Source organism: Myotis lucifugus, unplaced genomic scaffold (genome assembly GCF_000147115.1).
Source record: "Myotis lucifugus unplaced genomic scaffold, Myoluc2.0 scaffold_440, whole genome shotgun sequence".
Lineage (NCBI taxonomy): Eukaryota > Metazoa > Chordata > Mammalia > Chiroptera > Vespertilionidae > Myotis > Myotis lucifugus.
The window spans coordinates 56,669-76,798 of NW_005871488.1; the positions used below are offsets into that span (position 1 = coordinate 56,669).

Below are 20,130 nucleotides of genomic sequence, written 5' to 3' on the forward strand. Positions count from 1 at the left end.
CGTAGTACTCCCTGGCTCTCCTGCTCATCGCATCCTTTAGTTTGTATTAGAATTGCTTGTTCACTTCTCTCTCTCCCTCAATTAGATTACATCTTTTGAGGTCAGAGACTTGAGGACCTGGCACCTAGGCTGGACTTAATAATATCTGTTGGTTGAGTGGATGAATGAGCAAAGAGGAAGAATTGGAGCTGGGAAAATAGCTCCTGGCAAGAATGTCTGTAGCAGTGGGCTGGAGAAAGGAGTTAGTGTGACTGAGGTGTGTGTGTGAGAGAGAGAGCTACTATTTTATGACTGATAGACTGTGGACCTTGAGGGATGAGAAGAATTGAAGGTGACTCCTAGCTTTTGAACCTTAACTGGACTTAGGTGAGGCCATTAACTGAGGTAGGGAATACAGGAGGAATATGTTTTGGGGAGACTGGATGCAAATTATTGCTTCTAATTGGGTAAATGACATGAAGTAGCCTTAGCATGTTGGTATACAGCAGGGGTGGGGAACCTTTTTTCTGCCAGGGGCCATTTGGATATTCATAACATCATTTGTGGGCCATACAAAATTATCAGCTTAAAAATTAGCCTTATATATTTGGTCAAATGTTTAATTAACCCTAATGTCTTGGCAAGGCCAGACCAAATGATTTCGAGGGTCTTATACGACCCACGGCCAGACCTTCCCCATCCCTGGTATACAATATGACATTGGAAATGTGGGTCAAAGTCATTTATATTGCCTGTTGTTTTCTTCTTCATCGAACTGTCAGAGGGCAAGGGAGCCCTGGCCATGGAGTCCATGGAGGTCAGCTTCCTTGGCACAGGGCAGGGTGGACAAGGGTGGTGAGTGGACCTGGAGGGGCAGAGTGAGAGAGCCAGCACAGCCTCTGGCAGATGCGTAAGGTTCATGGAGATAGGGACTTGGCTTGTCTTGCTTCTTGTTACACGTCTGCCTAGAACAGTATCTGTTGGTTAAAAGAATGAATGAATCAGTTCAACAAATTAGGAGAAGTCACAGTAGGAGTGAAGTTGTTAGGAGAAAAGGGAAGGGACTTGAGGGCAGAAATGTGGTGAATGCTTCCATTTAAGTGTCACCGGAGGGGAGAGCACCAGTGGGGACTGAGAAGGAATGGTCAGAGGGGTAACAGAACAAGGACATAAAGTCAGGGATGCTAAGTGCAGAGATTGTGAGGAGGTTCTCAGTTGTAATGCTGCAGAGTTTGAATAGAATGAAGACTAAGAAAAAGGTAATGGTTTTGTCAGTTAGGTGGTGAGTTGAGAGGATGAGAAAGAGGTAGCAAGAGAATAGATAACTCTTTCAAGGATTTTGTGGTAAATGTAGAGTGCTGGTAAAAATGGTAGTGAAATGATTGATTAAGTCCAAGTTGGGACCTGAGGGACTGTGGGTGTGTTAGTTATCTATTGCTGCAGTAACAACTTGCCAAACTTAGTGATTTAGAACAGACACATTTATCACCTGATCCTGGGGTCAGGAGTTCAGGCTGGGTCTACTGCTTCAGGGCCTCCCAGGCTGCATCAAGGTGTTGGTGGGGCTGGGCTCATATTCACAGGCTCAACTGGGGAGGTCCCCCTCCCCCGCAACTCGCACGGTGGTTTGAAGGATTCTGTCTTGTGGGCTGCTGGCCAGAGGTCACCCTCAGTTCCTCGCCATGTGGCCCTCTCCAACATGGCAACTTGCTTCATCAGAGCCAGCAAGTCAGAAAAGAGATGCCACTAGCAAGACAGAAGGCACCATCTACAGAAGTGACGTCCCATCACTCGTGCTACCTTCTGTGGTTAGAAGCAAGTCACTAGGTCCAGCGCTCACCTAGGGGAGGCGGGAGAGCTGGGGATCACGAGCGGCCCACCATGAAGTTTTTCTACAGGTAGGGAGGGATCTGGCGCTAGACAGCATTAGATAGAACGGTTCTCCCGAAAGATGCAGAGGTCAGGATGGGAGCTTTTAGAGAGGGAAGTCTGGGAGGGGAAGTTGCAGGGCACGTTCACATACAGCCCTGTGGGTGTGGGTGACCCTCTCAGCAAGCCTTCCCTGCCCTCTCTATACTGACAAGGGGGTGGGGGTAGGTGCCACTCCTATGAGATGAGTTAACAGACTGTGTAATAGTTGCCATTGGTAAACCCAGTGGCCCTTTAAATACAGTTCCTCATGTTGTGACCCAACCATAAAATGATTTTCGTTGCTACTTCATAACTGTAATGTTGCTACTGTTATGAATCGTAATGTAAATATCTGATACGCAGGATGGTCTTAGGCGACCCCTGTGAAAGGGTCGTTCGACCGCCAAAGGGGTCGCGACCCACAGGTTGAGAACCGCTGGGTAAACCCTTGGTCTTGCTAAGGTTGAGTTATTTGCCAGCAGATTCCTGGCCAGTGCGGTGTCAGTGCTGCTTGCCTTAGGCATTGTTGAGGATCACGTGAGGTAACACGCATGGAGTCTCTTACAGGAGGAAAGGGGCATGCAGACTACGGTGTCCTCTGGACCCCTTTCCCATGTTCTGCGTCCAGGCCCCTTGTTAACCTGGGTTCACTGTTGTGCTGAGTTATTGAACTGGCCTTTATTTAACACTGTGATATTTTTAGGGCCTTTTGACTAGAGTGTTTGCTTTTATGATAAATGACCCCAAACTGCCACACCGTTCAAGTCCTTGAAGTTTTTATTGTTTTTTACATCTGTCCTTGCTTTCCTTGTCACTCTTGCTTCTCCCACTCTGTCACTTTCTAGCTCTCCTTTCCCCTCTCAGGTGTGGCTCCTGATCTTCTCTGGGCTTGGCAACCTAATTATTAGAACTGGGAGTAGTTGAGTAGTAATCAAGCCGGGAATTCGGATCGGGAAGCCCTTCTCACGGTGAAGTACGTGAGCTTTTGTGGGTGACTTTGTAAAGGTCTCCTTGGCCTCAGAGTGCATCTTGGCTTCCTCACTGGTTCTGGCTGCGCGTGGATTAGGTGAGGTTCCCGTGGAGCCAAGTTCCATTCGGGAGGGTGGCTGCCATTTTCCTGCTCTGCTGTGAGAGTCGGTGCCGTTCTCTCCCTTGGCTGTGATGAGCTTTTTTTTTTTTTTTTTTTTTAATATGTTTTATTGATTTTTACAGAGAGGAAGGGAGAGGAGAGGGATAGAGAGTTAGAAACATTGATGAGAGAGAAACATTGATCAGCTGCTTCCTACACACCTCCTGCTGGGGATGTGCCGCAACCAAGGTACATGCCCTTGACTGGAATCGAACCTGGGACCTTTCAGTCCGCAGGCCGATGCTCTATCCACTGAGCCAAGCCAGTTAGGGCGAGCTTTTGTTTTTTTTGGGCTGTAGCAGCTAGTGATAGGTGGTCTGCAGTTCTTGGGCCAAAAAGTGTTGGAGAAGCAAGGGAAGCCTTTCCACCAGGTGACACCCATGCGCCTGCAGCCTGTGCTTGCCTGCCTTTAGGACGGAGGGCCCCGCTTCGGTTACGGGAAGCTTTGCTATCCGCAGGTCCTCTGTGTCTTCTCAGTGCTGTGCTTTTCTGTCCCAGCCGCCTGCCCAGAGTTTGCATGGTTCCTTGGGGGAAGCATTAGTGCCTTCTTAGGGCGAGGGCCTGCGTTCTTCGAAGACAGCGCAGCGGCAGTGCGGGGGCCTGCGCCTGCTCCTGCTCCTGCTCCTGCTCCTGCTCCTGCTCCTGCTCCTGCGCCTGCTCCTGCGCCTGCTCCTGCGCCTGCTCCTGCTCCTGCTCCTGCTCCGGCTCCTGCTCTCACTCGGCTGCTCCCTGGCCGGTGCTCTTGGCAGGTGTCTGTGCCTGTGCCTTGGCGTCTCCTTTTCTAGGGTAGGCATGATGTCTGCTCTGCTCCCCCGGGACCACAGCAGGATTTTCTATGTGAAAATGCTTGTTCTACGTACATAATATCAAATAGAATGCCTGCTTTGTTGGGTTGATTTTGTTGATATTTTACAGTACTCTATTTTTGAGGGTTTCAACAAATTGTTATCATTGGTACCAGGAATGACAGTGCTGCCTAAAACAATGTCATTTTAAACTCCGTGTAGCTTTTTTTCTGAATATGCTCTACTGGGATGTATTTGTACAAATGTGGACACTTAATAAGTGCTCTTTGATTATTTTCAGAATATTGAGTATACTGGCTTCCTAGCCAAATTGAATTTGTGAAAGTTCTGTGATCCTGTGATTCATATCTGGAAAGAATAATTTTTTCATTCTGAAATCACTTTAAATACGCTTTACATGAATCTAGTAATAGTGAATCAATTAATGTGATTTCTCAGGTCATAAATCAGGCTTGAACTATTGTAGTATTAATTTCTGTGTAAGCTTCTTAGAACTTCAGTAATTTTATGGTCTTTTTTAGCTACTTGTTTGCTTTTGAACTCAATTCTAGGTGTTGAACTCAATTTGAGAGCCTAAAATGGTCTGTGTCCCAAATACCATAGAGGTTACTGCTTCGCTTTCTTATTAGCCGGCCTTTGTAGTGTGAAGTCAGCCACCTACTAGACTTTTCCCTTTAACTTGGGTACACACTTTAATTTTGTCTCTATCCCATAGGAATGTTGGGAAGGTTATTATAGTAGCACTTACGGTGTATTTTAAACTTCCTGAAAAGAGGTACTATGTGAGGAGAAAATATTTTTGTACTGTAGCATATGCTCCCCTCCCCCTCCCCCCACTACCCTTTTGTGGCTCAGAAAAGGATAAAGTTGCCGTGTTTGGAGGACATGTTGGGTTCCCCGTCTCCGAGGTCGTTAGTCCTGTGCTGTGGAGGGTCTCCAGGGCATGTCCAGGGCATGGCCTGTGCCAGACCCCGTGCCCTTTTGTCTAGCAGCCCTGTGCTCTAGCCACAAATGGGAGTGTTCCTTCTGTTGGCGTCTGTGAACACTCTGAGTATTTTGTCTTATTGCTTAATTGTTCAGAGACCAGAGGATGGGTGGCAACTCAGGGTGGGCGTAGGAGAGGGAGAGAGGTTCTTCAGATGACCGATGGCCTTCAGTAACTCTCCCCATCAGCAGGGCAAGAGATGGGATCCTCCTTTTCCTTTCTGTGCACTTCTGGGAATGTCATTCATCCAGGAATTTAAAAAATATTTGAGCTTCTATTATTAGCCAGCCATTAAGTACTGGAGATACCAGAATTAAAAGCCAGACATCCCTTTAAGGATGCCCTTATTATAGTCTTATTCTGAATATGTTAGAAAAATATTTATCGGAGAAGAAAACTGCCAGGTTGGTTTTACAAGGAGATGCTGAGCGGCGTTAGAGGTTAAAGGTGGAGTTGTAGATTAACAGAAGACATTTCTGAGAGAACGACTCTTCGGTAATTAACCCCCCCCCCCCCCCCCCATTTACAAATGGCACCGTGGCAGAGGCTGCCCGCTGATCACGAACTCCATCTCCTCTTCCTGGGCATGGAGCCAGACTGCATTTCCCAGCCGCCCTTGCAATTAGGTGTGGCTTTGTGGCCAAATTCTAGCCAATGGAGCAGAGAGAGCAGAAAAGTGGGCCACTTCCTGGCCTGGCCCATAAAACCCTCCAGGCACAGTTGTCTGTGCCCTGCCCCTCCTGCTGGCTGGTGCAGAAGCACCCGGTGCCCCAGGAGGGCTCCTGCCACAGGATGGAGGCAGCATTGGTGCCAGGGCCGCTGCTCGGAGGAGAGCTCGCTGCTGAGCAGGCACACCTGGTTGGGACTTTACACGAGCAAGAAGTAAATACTTATGGTATTTGAGCCATGATACAGTTTGTTGCGAGTTAGCCTCCTAGCTGATGGAGGCATGATGCCTGGAATGCTAGGCAAGACTGGTGAGGTTATGAAGGTGCTACGGATTTGAGACTCTACTTAATTTTGATTATTTATGTGTCATGTAATATGTACTGACCAGTGAATTTTAAGAATCAGTTTACATCATGGTAAAATATATGAAAAAGTTTTTTTCAATGCATCACTTCTAATTGATACAAGTGGTTTATTGCATTCGGTGTAGCCTCTCTCCGTCTTTGATTTAATAAGCTCTGTGGGTCCTCCGTTAGCTTTAAAGGGACTCTGTGGAGACTTAAACATTCTCAGTCCTTATTTCAAAGAACTGTAAATACAGTTTTCATCATGCTACTTCTCTGTTCAAAAGCCTGTAATCACTCCTTATTACATAGCATTTTGTTCATTTATTGCAACATCCAAAGACTATATACATCAGGAATGTGGCTACAAGTGACGTCCTGGAAGGAGACAAAAATGAAGAAGACAGTTCATGTCTCTGAGGACGTTGTGCTTGGTACACAGGTGGCTACTGGTTTCTGTGCTGCTGCCATTTGCCCCCCACGTCAGCCTTTAATAAGTCATGTATTATTTCTTCATTCCAATTTTTAAAATTCTCACCCAAGGATATGTTTTTTTTATAAATTGACTTTTTAGAGAGAGAGGAAGAGGGGAGAGAGAGAGAAATAAACATCGGTCGGTTGCCTCCCTTACGCACCCTGACTGGGAATCGAACCCACCAACTAGGTATGTGCCCTGAGTGGGAATAGCAGCCTGGGCCTCACCCGCTGGGACTCTTCATTGCAATTGATGGCACTTTTTGAAGGCAGGGGATCTACTTTATAGAGTGGCTATCTTTCCCCTCCTGGCCACTTCTTAGAGACACTGGACATAATAACCATCCATTTAGTTTCTTTTCATTATCTTGCTTGGATATTCTGGCAAAGTTTTGTATTACAGTTGGTGTTAACAGATAGAAGTACTCATTTCATGGAATTATGTGGTTGAGGAATGCTAGGACTGAAATAGTCTTTTTTTATAACTATATATTTTATTTTTTATTGCAAGAAAAAGTTTATTTAGAAAGTTATAGGGGTGCCATGGCCAGTGTGCTCAGTGGTCAGAGCGTTGGGTTCAATTCCTGGTCATGACCCGAAACTTGGCCTGGTCAAGGGGCAACCAATCGATGTGTCTCTCTCGCGTCGATGGTTGTTATTTTTTTTCTCTCTCTCTCTCCCCCTCCCTCCCTCCCTTCTACTCTCTCTAAAAATCAATGGAAAAAATATCCTTGGTGAGGATTAACTCAAAGTAAATAAATAAAAGAAAGTTACAGAGGCAAAAGAAAGGCCTGGAAGGGTCCTTATTTATTTATTTATTTATTTAAAAAAATATATACTTTATTGATTTTTTTACAGAGAGGAAAGGAGAGGGATAGAGAGTTAGAAACATTGATGAGAGAGACACATCGATCAGCTGCCTCCTGCACACCCCCTACTGGGGATCGAGCCCACAACCAAGTTACATGCCCTTGACCAGAATCGAACCTGGGACCCTTCAGTCCGCAGGCTGATGCTCTATCCACTGAGCCAAACTGGTTAGGGCGTGGAAGGGTCCTTTTTAGATCGAATGCCTGATTTTTTTAGATCATCGTAGCTGACACTCAGGGCGTGGCATGGGCTTCACCTGGCAGCGTTAGAGGCACAGCGCAGGCTCCACTCAGGCCTGTGAACAGAGCCCGCCTCTTCCCTAGACCTCAGGTGACTTGCATGCACATGGAAGATGGACACACTGCTCAAGGTCAACTCCCATGTCACTCTGGAGAAAACCAGGAAAGTTGGAGTTGCCCAGAGTCGCACGACTGTTTATTTCAGTGGCTCCCGTGCTTGGATACATCTTGGGGTCACTTGGGAACCTTAAAAAAATCCTGATGCTTGGGTCCCATCCCCACACATTCTGACTTAACGGGTCAGGATTGTAGCCTGGGCCTCACAGTGTAATCAGTCTCCTGGAATGATGCTGTGCGGCCCAGCCGAGAGCCGCGCAGCGGGCTAGTGAAAGAGAACCCAGGTTTCTTGATGCTCCACGCCGGCTTGTACAGTCAGAAACATGCCTCCCCTACCTGGTGTTTCCCCCGGCACACCGCCCCACTTTCTTTCCTTCACAGCACTGTCGCCTTACACTCCTCACCCCCCATTGGCTATGTACCCTACAAAATTAGGACCTTTGTCTTTCTTTAAAAAAATATATTTTATTGATTTTTTTACAGAGAGGAAGGAAGAGGGATAGAGTTAGAAACATCGATGAGAGAGAAACATCGATCAGCTGCCTCCTGCACACTCCTTACTGGGGATGTGCCGCAACCGAGGTACATGCCCTTGACCGGAATCAAACCTGAGACCCTCCAGTCTACAGGCCGACACTCTATCCACTGAGCCAAACTAGTTAGGGCAGGACCTTTGTCTTTTTATTGCTGGGTCCCAGCTCCTAGGATGGCGTCTGGCACGAGTTAGGCACTCTGATGTTTGAAGAACAAATGGAAAGAGGCTATGCAGGTGGCACCAGAGTGGTCTAACTCGGTCAGTGGGCGGAAGGCCCCGGAAGGATCAGAGATCTGAGTTGGGATTCAGAGGCAGCCAGAGAGGGCAGCGGGAGGACTTGAACCCAGACCTTCCTGACATTGAGCTTGTGCTTTGCCCCTCCCTGCTGTTTGCCTAGACTTGTCAGCGGGGTGGTGGAACTGGTGCGGGCTCCATTCTCCAGACCCTCATATGGGGCCACTTCCGCTCAGTATCATCAGATCTCAAGGGGTCCAGTGAGAGGACCTGACTCGGAGTCTGGCCCCTGGTTAACACAAGGCGGGTACTTCTAGTGTGGGTTTCCTTGGGTTTTAGGCTTGTTTGAGAACCTGGTTATTTTGAGGATAGAACGACATTTAATATCACTCTCACTTGTGGGAGTGAGTTTCTGTCCTGGTTAAATTAAACTATTAGAGATACTTTATTATGCCAGTGCTGTAGAGAGATCATGGTTGGTTGTTCGTGATATTTCTGTTACATGTTATTTTTGGTGTTTAATTCTTCTGATTTGTTATTTGGTATATTTTGCCACTGATTTACCTATCATCAAACTTTGAAGGAAGGTGTAAAAGTCCTTTTTTGGGAAGCCATTTATTAGTGTGTCCCACTACACGTTAGTGATTTGTAAAACTTTTGATGTTAAGGCCATTGCTAAAATGTCTTGAGAAGTGGTAAGCTCGTGCTGTCTTTTTTTGGTAATAGGAAGCCAGAAAATGTTAAGCCTTGAATGTAAGACATTAGTTTTAACATCATGAAATTTCGTTTCAATTCCGAAGCCACATTAAGATGAGATGTTGCAGTAATGCGGTTAGAAGGCTGTTGCTGGCGGCTCTTGCACGTGTTACGTGAAGTCAGAGTACTGCTGACTTGACGTGAACCACTTTTCATGATGTGCTCTAATTCCACGCTCACAGTCCCGGGAAGGAACGTGCTGGATGTCCCACAGGGACTTGGCTTCTGAGGTTTGCCCGCAGTCCACAGGGAGCGTCCTCGGGCCCAGGTGCTAGTTCAGTCGCAGGTGGTTGCTAAAGATGCTGCCACACGTTGCCAGTCAGCAGTTAACCACTATTGATTAAATCAAATAGAAGGCTGGTAAAAGTCCCGCAACTAGAACTTTCTGGAAACAAAGTAAGTAGGAAGTGGATGCTTATCCTGGTAGCTAAGAGTCACATTGTGGAGAAGGACTTACTTATGGTGAAGCACTTGACCATGAATATAAGGAGGTGGAGGGACCCCTCTGGTGCACAATTGGGGCCGGGGAGGGATGCGGGAGGTTGGCCAGCTGGGGAGGGACTGTGGGAGGGCTCCAGGGCATTTCCGGTCAGTCTAGCTCAGTCCCCACTCCCCCCACCCCCCCACATCAGCCAGACCCCAGCAGCAAGCTAACCTACCTGTTGGAGCATCTGCCTCCTGGTGGTCAGTGCATGTCATAGCAAGCAGTTGAGCGGCCTTAGCATATCATTAGCATATTGCACTTTGATTGGTTGAACGGCCTACTGGACGATCGGATACGTAGCATATTAGGCTTTTATTATATGGGATTTTTATTGATTTCAGAGAGGAAGGCAGAGGAAGAGAGAGAAACATCAGTGATGAGAGCTGATCATTGATCAGCTGCCTCTTCCATGCCCCCTACTGGGGATGGAGCCTGCAACCCAGGCATGTGCCCTGACCAGGAATTGAACCGTAACCTCTTGGTTCATAGGTCGACGCTCAACCACTGAGCCATGCTGGCCTGGCCTTGCTACCTTTTTTGATGAGGTAATACAGAGGTAATTACATTAAGAATGACAGCTAGTAAGTGAGAGAACTGAGCTATTTATATTGTAAAGAAAATGTTGAAGTGGTTGTTGAAAGTCTAAACAGTCCTTGGTTTTCTAGGTATATAAATACACTGAGTGGCCAAATTATTATGACCTGACGTTTGTAGGCAAATTAGCTATAATTTTGCGCTGAAGTTGCTAGAAGGCCAGACCATTATAAATAGGAAGCAGGTTGTTTACCACGACAGTAGAAGTGATTTTTTTCTGAAGATATGGGTAATATGGGTTGTTTGTAATGCAGGATGAATAATCTAAACATTTAGTTAATACTGCAACCAAAAGAAAAGGATATCAGGACTGAAAATAATTGGTTGGCAAGACTCACAGAAGATGGTTTTCCTTTTTAAACGTGCTGGTTCTTGTATGAAAACTAAAATTTTACCTACACGAAGCAGCCTGGGAGCAGAGACCTGTTCTCCAACTTCCTGACCTGCGGCACCTGCCCTTCTGTTAGCTGGCACTCAGTAGATTCTCTTGAATGAGTTGGGTGTTGGGTTTACTTTTGGGAAATGGTTAACAATGTCATTGAATATGGACTGAACTGCAAAATGAATATGGCATTGGTTCTTCTTAGTAAAGATTTACTGTGTACAGCACTTACGCTTCCTTTAAAAATTTTTTTTTACAAGTAATGCATACTCCCTGCATATGTCTTTCTTCACACACATAGATTTTAAATTTCGTAACATTCAAGTCTACAGAATAATTGTAGGTGTGGTGCAAAGAACCTGTTTCCCCTTGAACTATGTGAGAATAAGTTGCCAATATGTTTCACCCCTGCCCCCCCCCCAAATTCTTTTGTATTTCCTGCAAACCAGAGCATTTTCTCCATAACCATAACATAGTGATCACCCAGGAAACTAACATCGAGACATTTCTACCATCCCACCCTCAGATGCTGCGCCCGTTATGCGGGCTGGCCCAGTGGTAACCCCCGGGCCACACTCGGTCGTCTGCTCTGTCTCTAAGACACAGCAGTCCTCTCAGTCTTTGACTTTCATGGCCTTGACATTCTTCATTGGAGTACAGGCCAGTCATTCTGTAGACTGTCCCTCCTTTGGGGTTTGTCTGATGTTTCCTCATGATTAGATCCATGTTGTGCATCTTTGGCAGGAAGACCACAGAAGAGCCAGTGTATATCTTTTGCAAAGATTAGTTTTACATTTTATTTTCTGTTTCCTTAGAGCGTTTCCCAAAGTGTATTCTGCGGAACTAGCACCTACTGTGTTCTCAACACCGTGCCACCTCTAGAAGGTAGGATTCGCAAAGCTTTTGACTTACAGGAAGGGGTGGGCTTGGCAGCGCGAGTGTTTGCGGCATTGTAGTGCAGGAAATAGCCTGTGAGCAGGACTTAGAAGACCTGAATTCTGCCTTAACTTGTTGTGTGATCTTAGATGAGTTACTTAATCCTTCTGGGGGTAGCAAAATAATACTCCCCTTGTAACCTTTATGTGAGGATTAAAAAAGGCAAAGGGTTTAACCACCTGGGAAATCCCAAGCACTCTGCGATGTTACGTATTGAAACAATGATTCTGTAACTGGTGTCAAATTCCAGACGCAGAGTAGGAGGCCTGTGGGAAAAGCCACAGGCCATGTTTGAATCCCATTTGAGCCACTTACTAGTTGTGGATCTTGGGCAAATTAATCTGAATCTCTGGCTCTTCATCTGTGAAATGGGGTGATTATGTCCTGCTGGGTTCTTGAGAGGATTAAATGAAAGTGTGCATGTAAGCTCCTCCTGGATGCCTGATATGGAGGCCCACAAATGTCTGCTCCCTCAGAAATAGCAGAAAGGAAACTTACCTGGTCACGTGTAGCTCCATGGACATTGAATGGGATGAAGCAGGAGAAGATGCTCCCAAACTCAAATTGAAGCAGTCGATTGCAAAGCTCCTATACCCCACCCTAGCTGCCCCTGCACACGTATTGTAGATGGAAATATAAATGCAGATAAATAGAAGTTTATTGAACCTGGGTTATGAGTTGACCTAAACCTGGGCCAGAGATGTAATAATAAGAACGGCAGAAAAAAGCACAAATCTGGGCCACCTAAGAATAGGAAGGGTCAGGTTTGATGATCACACACTGTAAGGAGAGGAAAGGGGTTGTTAAAGAGCAAAACTAGTTATGTTTTTCTATTAAAAAACTTATTTTTTTAACCTTTAAATATCTTTTGGATAATTACAACGGAGTTTAATTCATTTTGGAGAATCTCTTTGGAAAAGAATAAAGAGAAATCCTACCAATGCTGGCACATAGTTGGTGCTTAATTAATATGTATTTTGGATGAATAATGATTTGAAAGTCTGACATTAGTAATGGCAGTATTTGCTGCTGTGAGCACTGTGCTGACTTGAATAGAACAATATGTGGCTATGTTTTCCTGAATCAGTTCCTATCCTGCTAATTAAATCTCAGCACATAATAATTAGAGCTAAACAGAAAATTGTAGAGCTTCCTTTTAATTTTACCACTCCAAGTTGATCAGATATGTTCCTGATAAGATCTAGCAGTTTGATACACTGTTATATCGACTTATTTTGAGCAGTTTGGTCTAGAGGTTGAGAGATTAACTGTAATCAACTTGATTGAATAACAGAACCAAAATTATTGAATTTTTATTAATTATGAACAAAAATAAAATGGATGCATCATTTCCAGGTTAATGTTGATATAATTATAATTTACCTTGCAGAAGTCAACAGGGTGTTCCAAGGAAAAGGTCACATGTATTTCTTTGGATTTAAATAAAGGATTTGGCAATGTGAATCTCAATTTTTAGCAATAAAACATGAAAACAAGAACTCTGCTTCTTGCCTTATTAAGTGACTGCACATTTTTGTGTATTTTAGAAAGCTTTAGTTAAATTATACTGTGTCTCTGAAATTATTATTTGGAAAATATTTGAAGGTTGACTGGAAAAGATGGTTCATTCTCTAGAATTATAGTTGTCAGCCAAGCAAATCATCTGTCAATTTCAGGAGCTTCACTAGTTATTTTTATTGTGAAGGAGGTTAGAAAATAATTTTCTGAAGTCATATATCAGACCTGAGTATTATGCTAGATAATGATAATGAAGTGTTTCACTGGATTTGGTTGGCACTTCCATGTCGCAGTGTCAGAGTTTAACTATTTACATTAAATCCTGAGATGCCTTTGGAACCAGTGTATACATCAGGTTACTCTCAGGTGCTGTTACAATCCTGGTGCTGAGACAGGATTTAAAAACTGGCACATGTATTTATCTAATTATTATGTCAGCATAGTTATTCCAAAAAGATGAAAAAGCAGTTCTTTTCCAATGGGAAAGCAAAGTTACTTTTTATGACACTTTTAACTGGAAAATAGAAATTTGAAAATAAGAGTCTTAACATTTTGCCTATATGAGTTCCTACTTTTCTCTAACACTAAAATGGCCATCTTCATAATGCATAGTGGGAAAATTTCCCCGTTGCTATGTTTCTTAAAAACACCCAATCTGTATTTAGCATGAACCTAAAATTCTGGAAATGGCACAGTTTAAAAACTGATTAAGGGGAACTCATTGGCCTGTCATACTTCTGGTCCCTTTGAAGCCCCGGCTGTACAGCCCGTAGCCACTATATTTAGAAACTTGATTGAGACAGTGCTTACGCAGCCATCCTCCCGTTCCCCTTTAAGAGCCTCTGACTGATTCTGTATCAGCGTGGAGGACGGAAGGCTTTCTATAGCAGTTCCTGGTGCTGCTGAGAAGAGTGCGCTCTCACTCCCCCCCCCCGCCCCCCCCCCCCCAGCCATGCAGACATACCCATACATAGATGTGCTTTAATATGTCACAGGGACGGCTGCTTCCTCAAAGAGGCTGAAAGGACAGGTACTTGACATCAGGTTGTGATCATAAACATAGAAATAGAAGCTGAGGCTTAGTATTCTGTTATTATTGTTTAAAGTAGTTTTTAAGTAGTTTCCTCAGTGATACGCCTAGACATACATACATTTCAGGGTCTGCCATTTACTTAGCACCTAGCATAGCACTGTTTTCAGAAAGGCACCCTGTAAATGTGAATATTTGAGTTAAGTATAGATTTTAGGATTCCTCCTCTACTTTCAGAATTGTACACAACATGGGAAATTTTATAAAGTAGAATAAAACCGCTTTAGGGCCAGAGAGAAGGGACAGGAGGTAAAGGCTCCTGGGATTTGGTGTTCTGCTGTCTCAAGTCTGCCCGCCCTGGTCCCCTCGGGGCATGAAGTGCAGGGCGCATGCGTCAGCACCTGAAGTTACAAGAGTTTTATAGGGTGCAATTAATACAGAACTTTCTATGAACATTCTCTTAGTTTAACATTCTTGGTTATATAGCAAGATTTGAAAAAAGTTTAATTTAATTTTGCCCTTAAATTAAAAATTTAGATTCTTAAAAGCAGTCAGTTTTGAAGTTTTTATACTGCTTATAGAAATAGAAGATGGGCATTATAATTCAATTGGTTATGTAGTTCATGGACCAAAAAAGATTTAGTATGCTAAAACTCTCCTAAGTTCCTTTCTACAAAATATTTCCATATGATGTAGTAAAGTTTTTTAGACTTTATTTCTATGCCCAATATTTTCCTGTTAAGATATTTTCCTTGAGGAGAAATGTGTAAATTAGATGAAAAACGCTTGGAGAGGATTTTATTGTGACTAGAAAATACTTTTATTCTTTTATGTTTTTCACATGTTCAAGAAATAGACCTATGCTAAGTAAGCAACATTATAGTAACTGACTAGAAAGATATGTTATTGTATTTCACTTGTAACATTTTTAACTAATACCAGTGTGCCTATAAAAGGCTGTTTAATTGCCAGATATGTAAAGTCAGTGAATTACAGTCAGTTCTATATGGGCTATGGAGGAGAATTAGAGATAGTTGGATTCTCCTTGATTTAGGAAAACTGAAGATATTAAGTAACTTACCCAAGGTCACACAATTAGAAAGTAGCAGAACTGGGACTGAAGCCTGGACTCTTACTTGGAGTTCAGTGTTTTTATTATATCTTGTTAATATCAGAATATGTTATTTCAGCCGTGCTTTCTGGAGCAGATTCAGCGTTTCGTATTTAGTGCATTGCTCCTTTGTACCTGGTTATGCTCTGCATCCTTTGAATATTGGGGCTTCTATTTAACATAAAAAAAAAAACTGGAGTGGGTAATTTGAAACTTGGAACTAAATGTGCCAAAACTGGCAAGAAATTTTGAGCCAGGCAAAGGGGACTTTGTTACAGGAATGAAATAGGAAATGATGTGCAAATAAATAAATGAATGAAATGATACGTAAAGGAAATGATCTCTTTTAGAAAGTATCAGGGAGACCAATTATCAGGTAGTGAGACATCCCATCTAGTCTGAAAGTAATAGACTTTTCTTTCACTTAATTTAGAAGAGTTATATTTTGATGAAATACATTAATGATATAGATATGTATATGTAAATTGAGTTGATTAAAATGGTATATTTTTACATTTAGGCTAGAAAGGCCAGCCTCTGTATTACCTAGCTAACTGCAGGCTTGAATTCCTTATATCATAAGATGTGTAATTTGCTTTTGAAAGGATAAGTCTCATTTATATTCTAGAGGATGAAGTAGTATTATTTTATGAATAAGATAGTTCTATTTTATTAGAATTCTTCTTTCCTAAAAAAACTTAAACCTTTTCAAGTGGTTACTAGAGGGTTTCTGGGTTTTGTTGTGGGGTGAAGTCATTTTGCAATTTTGGGGGACTTCATGGAAACCTGGTGCGAGAACCTTTAAAAGTAACGTCTGGTCACGGGCAGCTGCTGGGGTCGTCCCTGCCCACTGCTTGCCAGGGAGCAGAGCTCTGCTCTGAGAGTGCAAACAAGGATTTCACTCAGAGGAGGGACGCTCTTGGTCTCAGTGACTCACCCGAGCTGCTGCTGCTGACCTTGCCAGTACTTAAAGGAGATTTTCTCTTATTTTCTCTGAATTTATTGTTTTCTTCTTTATAGATGATCATGGGAACAGCAATAGTAGTCATGTAAAAATCTTTTTACCGAAAAAGCTGCTTGAATGTCTGCCGAAATGTTCAAGTTTACCCAAAGAGAGGCACCGTTGGAACACTAATGAGGTAGATAACTTTCTATTTTTAGGGGTATCATTTCTTGAAGGGCAAACTTCTTAGGTCATTTTGCATAGTATTACTTTATATTAGCTTTAACTGGAAATACTGACCTAGGAAATTGTAAACGAGAAGATTATTTAATTTGGATTTGACAGAAACCAACATGTTTCTTGAACGATCTTTGCTCTGCTTGGCTTGCTTTGAACAATATAAACTGTGCACGCTGACTGACTAACCAAGGGAGCATGGGTTCCTATATCTGTGTTTTTCTGCATTTTGGCGTCTTGCATTTGGTGGTTAACTGCCTGCATCTCCACTGAACATCAGTGCTTCTGTTGTCACGAGTTAGTAAAAGACGACTCAGTGCCCATAGAACGTGCGGTGTCTTGAAGATGTGAAGTTTCTGTAGAGTTGGGACGTGTAGGCTTCCTGCTGGCAGAACAGCTCTTAGTCCTGTGATGAAGACAGTTTGCATGGAGACTAACTGGTTTACCCGAGCGATAGGAATCTTTATTAAGAATGAAGACTGTTTAGTAGACTGTGTACAGGGTGGGGCAAAAGTAGGTTTATAGTTATTTGTATGGCAACAATACAATAAATGAAACAGAATACAAGAATAAACTCTGTTTCTTGTACTCACAACTGTAAACCTACTTTTGCCCCACTCTGTATTTGGCATCCAATTAGAAAGAAATTTGATGAATTAGAATTAGAATAAAAGTTTGTCTTCTTGGATGATGTTTCTTTATTTTGGTAAATCATAATCTGGGAGTCTTAGAACACTTTAACACTAGGATTTGATTGCTTTCTCTTCTTTCTTAGTTTGGAATCTGAATATTTGAATTTAGGCTGATACCTGCTTAGTGTGGTGATAAGAATTGACTATGTGTCCATAACTTGGGGAGTTCTATTCCTTTAATTCAAGTGGTTGGGTTACTGGTTTTGCAGAGTTGGTTATAATCAACTAGCGGCCCGGTGCACAGATTTGTGCACATTGAAAGTAAATTAATTAGAAGGTGTCCAGCGGGGCGGGACTGGGCAAGACGGACCGGACGTGCCCTGGAACCAACCTCCCTTGGTCCCTCCCTGGCCAGCTGCACCTGGGGCGGCGCTGGGGCTCAAAGTGCATCTGCTAAGTGAGTGGGGTCCCTCTGGCAGGTAGGGTCCCTCGGCCTGGCTTGCGGGGATCAGGCTGAAACCAGCAGTCCGACATCCCCCAAGGGGTCCCTGAGTGCACTCTGCAAAGTTGCTGTCGCTTGGCAGCTCCTGTGTTGAGTGTCTGCCCCCTGGTGGTCAGTGTGCATCATAGCTACTGGCTGGTCGGCCGGTCATTTAGGCTTTTATATATATAGATGTATGCTACCCTGTTAGGGTGTTATATTTAACTAAGACAAGAAGAAAACAGTGCTGTCTGTTCACCCTTATTTTTTGAAGATTATTTTGCTCCAGCTCCTCAATTTAGAATGCTTTCGTTTTGAGTTGTAAGAGGTTATATGGATGAAAGTTTCTTTACTTTTCCCAGTTTACAGAGTTAAATACTCCATAGAACCCCATAACTGTTACTGAATCTCAACTGACTTTAAATTTCTTTTAAGGTATGTATATTTTGATTATTTACATAACTTACATTTCTCCTTCAGACAGAATACTTTTGCTTTGACAAACATTAGCTAGTTTAGAGGACTATTGTTTCATGTGGTCATTTATTAGCTGTTTCAAACATTTAAGACAGATAAACAAAGTAGATATGCTGTAAATTAGTCTTAACCATAGATTATTACTCTACCAGCAAAATAGTATAATTTGGGAGCCATTCAGTAAGTCACAACTAAGTTATGAACTATTTAAAATTCAGTATATTTCTTTGTAAAATTCAGTATGTTTCTGCAACATGGATTTGACACCATATTGTTATATATTAGCTCCAGTTTATAAATGTATCAAAACATATAATAGGTATGTATTTTTAAATTTTATATGAAGTTGGCAATTTATTTTATTTACGATTTGAAATTATATTTGAAACCAGCTATTGCTTAATTAAAATCAGTAGCCTTAAGAATCTTATAAAGCTAGAGGTAACAGTGTTAGAAATTTAGTTGGTAGTTTATTTAGATAATTGATTTCAGGTTTTTTGGAATGTTGGAGCACAGCTCTTCAACTGAGTTCACATTTTTACTTACAGAGTTAAAATAGTCTAGATGTTTTACTTTTACCTTAGATATAGTATAAAATACCCAGTAAAGAACATTTATAGAGATAAGATTAAAAGGAAAATAAGTTCTGTGTTTGGTCCGAGCACTCCAGTTCACACAGCTCCCTGGAAACCGCTGGTTTAGGTCCCATGTTGCTGATGTCCAAGTCCACAGACAGGGACTGCATTCCTGTCTTGATGAGGAAAACGTAAAGCTGGGGTCCGAGAGATGTGGGTTATGTGCGCAAGCCTCACTGCTGCTGGGGCCCCCGGGGGCGAGGAGGCCGGTCCCGAGGGCTGGGGAGCACCTCCCTGGTCCCGTGCTCTTCCGTGACTTGCCCGCTGCGCACTGAGAAGCCTGGGTATGGAGGCTGAGCGGGAAGGCTGGCCTGCGCTTCTGTGTAGAGGACATTGGCCTTTTTTCTTGTTCCTTTTTGGCTTTAGGAAAAATAGGGGAATCTTAGAGGGACAGCAGAAGGCTCAGATTCGGAGTTGTTAATTCTGTAGACTGTTCTGGGGCAATGGACCTGCCATTAAAAACACTTTAAAATTTTATTTTATTTAAAATTTTTTTCCAGTTACAGTTGATATTCAGTATCATCTTAGTTTCAGGTGTACAACATAGTGATTAGTCACTTATATTCCTTAGGAAGTGATCCTCCCAATAAGTCTAGTGCTCACTTGGCACCATGCATCGTTATTATAATGTTGTTGACTGTATTCCCCATGCTGTACTTTATATCCCCGGGACTATTTGTAACTGCCAATTTGTATTTCTTAATCCCTTCCCTTTTTATCCAGTCCCCACCCCCTCCCATTCATTTTCTGTAACTGGCTTGGATAATTGGAGGAATAGATTGTTAGTATTCCCATCAAAGCACTTACTTCTTTGTCCTAGCTGCGTGTGGTCGTTTTCCCACGGCCTTCAGCCTGCCACTAGAACCTGGAGGACCCGCTCGTCAGTGCGCTTGTCTCACTGGGCTCGGCGGTCCTATGAAGGCAGGGTCCCTTTAGTCAGGAAGTCCCTTGAATGGCTCCTCGAGTACAGTGTGGCCATTCTGCCCTTCCCAAGGGCCGTGTCCTTGGAGCTGGAGCAGATTGCTGTTTCGGTGAAGGGCCACTTGAAGTGGGCTTGTGCTTAGGAGCTGTGTTTACACACATGCGCTTCCTTAGATCTCACCGGGCCCAGGCACTGGCGCCGCAGAGGCGTGTTTCCAGTTCACCCTCTGCACAGCGTGTTCGCCACGTGGACCGGCGGCCTTAAATGCCAGGACGAGATGTCAGCTGTCCTCTCTCTCCTCTCCCGTGTTCTCCCCACCTCTCTGCGGGGTGTGCACAGTTGAATTCCTGGGAGTAGTGTGTAGAAATTTGGAGAAGTTCCTTTATTCAGGTCCGACCTGTGCTGTAATATTCATGATTATTTGAGAAAGCCCAACTTTTATACTGCGTGTGTATATTAGTTGAGGGGGAGAGGGAGATTGTGCCCATTCAAATGCTGCCATTTATGGAGACCTGTTCTTTGCTAGTGGCTGAGTACTGGATGTAATTATTTCTAAGCCTCATAACAGTATTACAAGATGCGTAACCTTGCCTTTGACAGATGAGGGACTGTTGGTGAAAAGTAGTTAAATTGGTCAAGATAGCTCACTTGATAGGGCTTGCCTTGGTCTGACCTTCATTTCTTTGAATTCTTAGGAACA

General features: G+C 43.4%; 1 protein-coding gene across 1 annotated transcript in view; it reads left to right on the forward strand.

Annotated features, from left to right (window-relative positions):
* The window catches only part of CAMTA1 (calmodulin binding transcription activator 1), a 668,603-nt gene that overhangs the window by 14,695 nt on the left and 633,778 nt on the right, over window positions 1-20,130 (forward strand). The window contains exons 3-4 of the mRNA XM_023744253.1: window positions 11,324-11,393; window positions 16,124-16,242. Coding sequence (XP_023600021.1) covers window positions 11,324-11,393; window positions 16,124-16,242 — 189 coding nt within the window. The remainder of the gene's footprint in view (window positions 1-11,323; window positions 11,394-16,123; window positions 16,243-20,130) is intronic.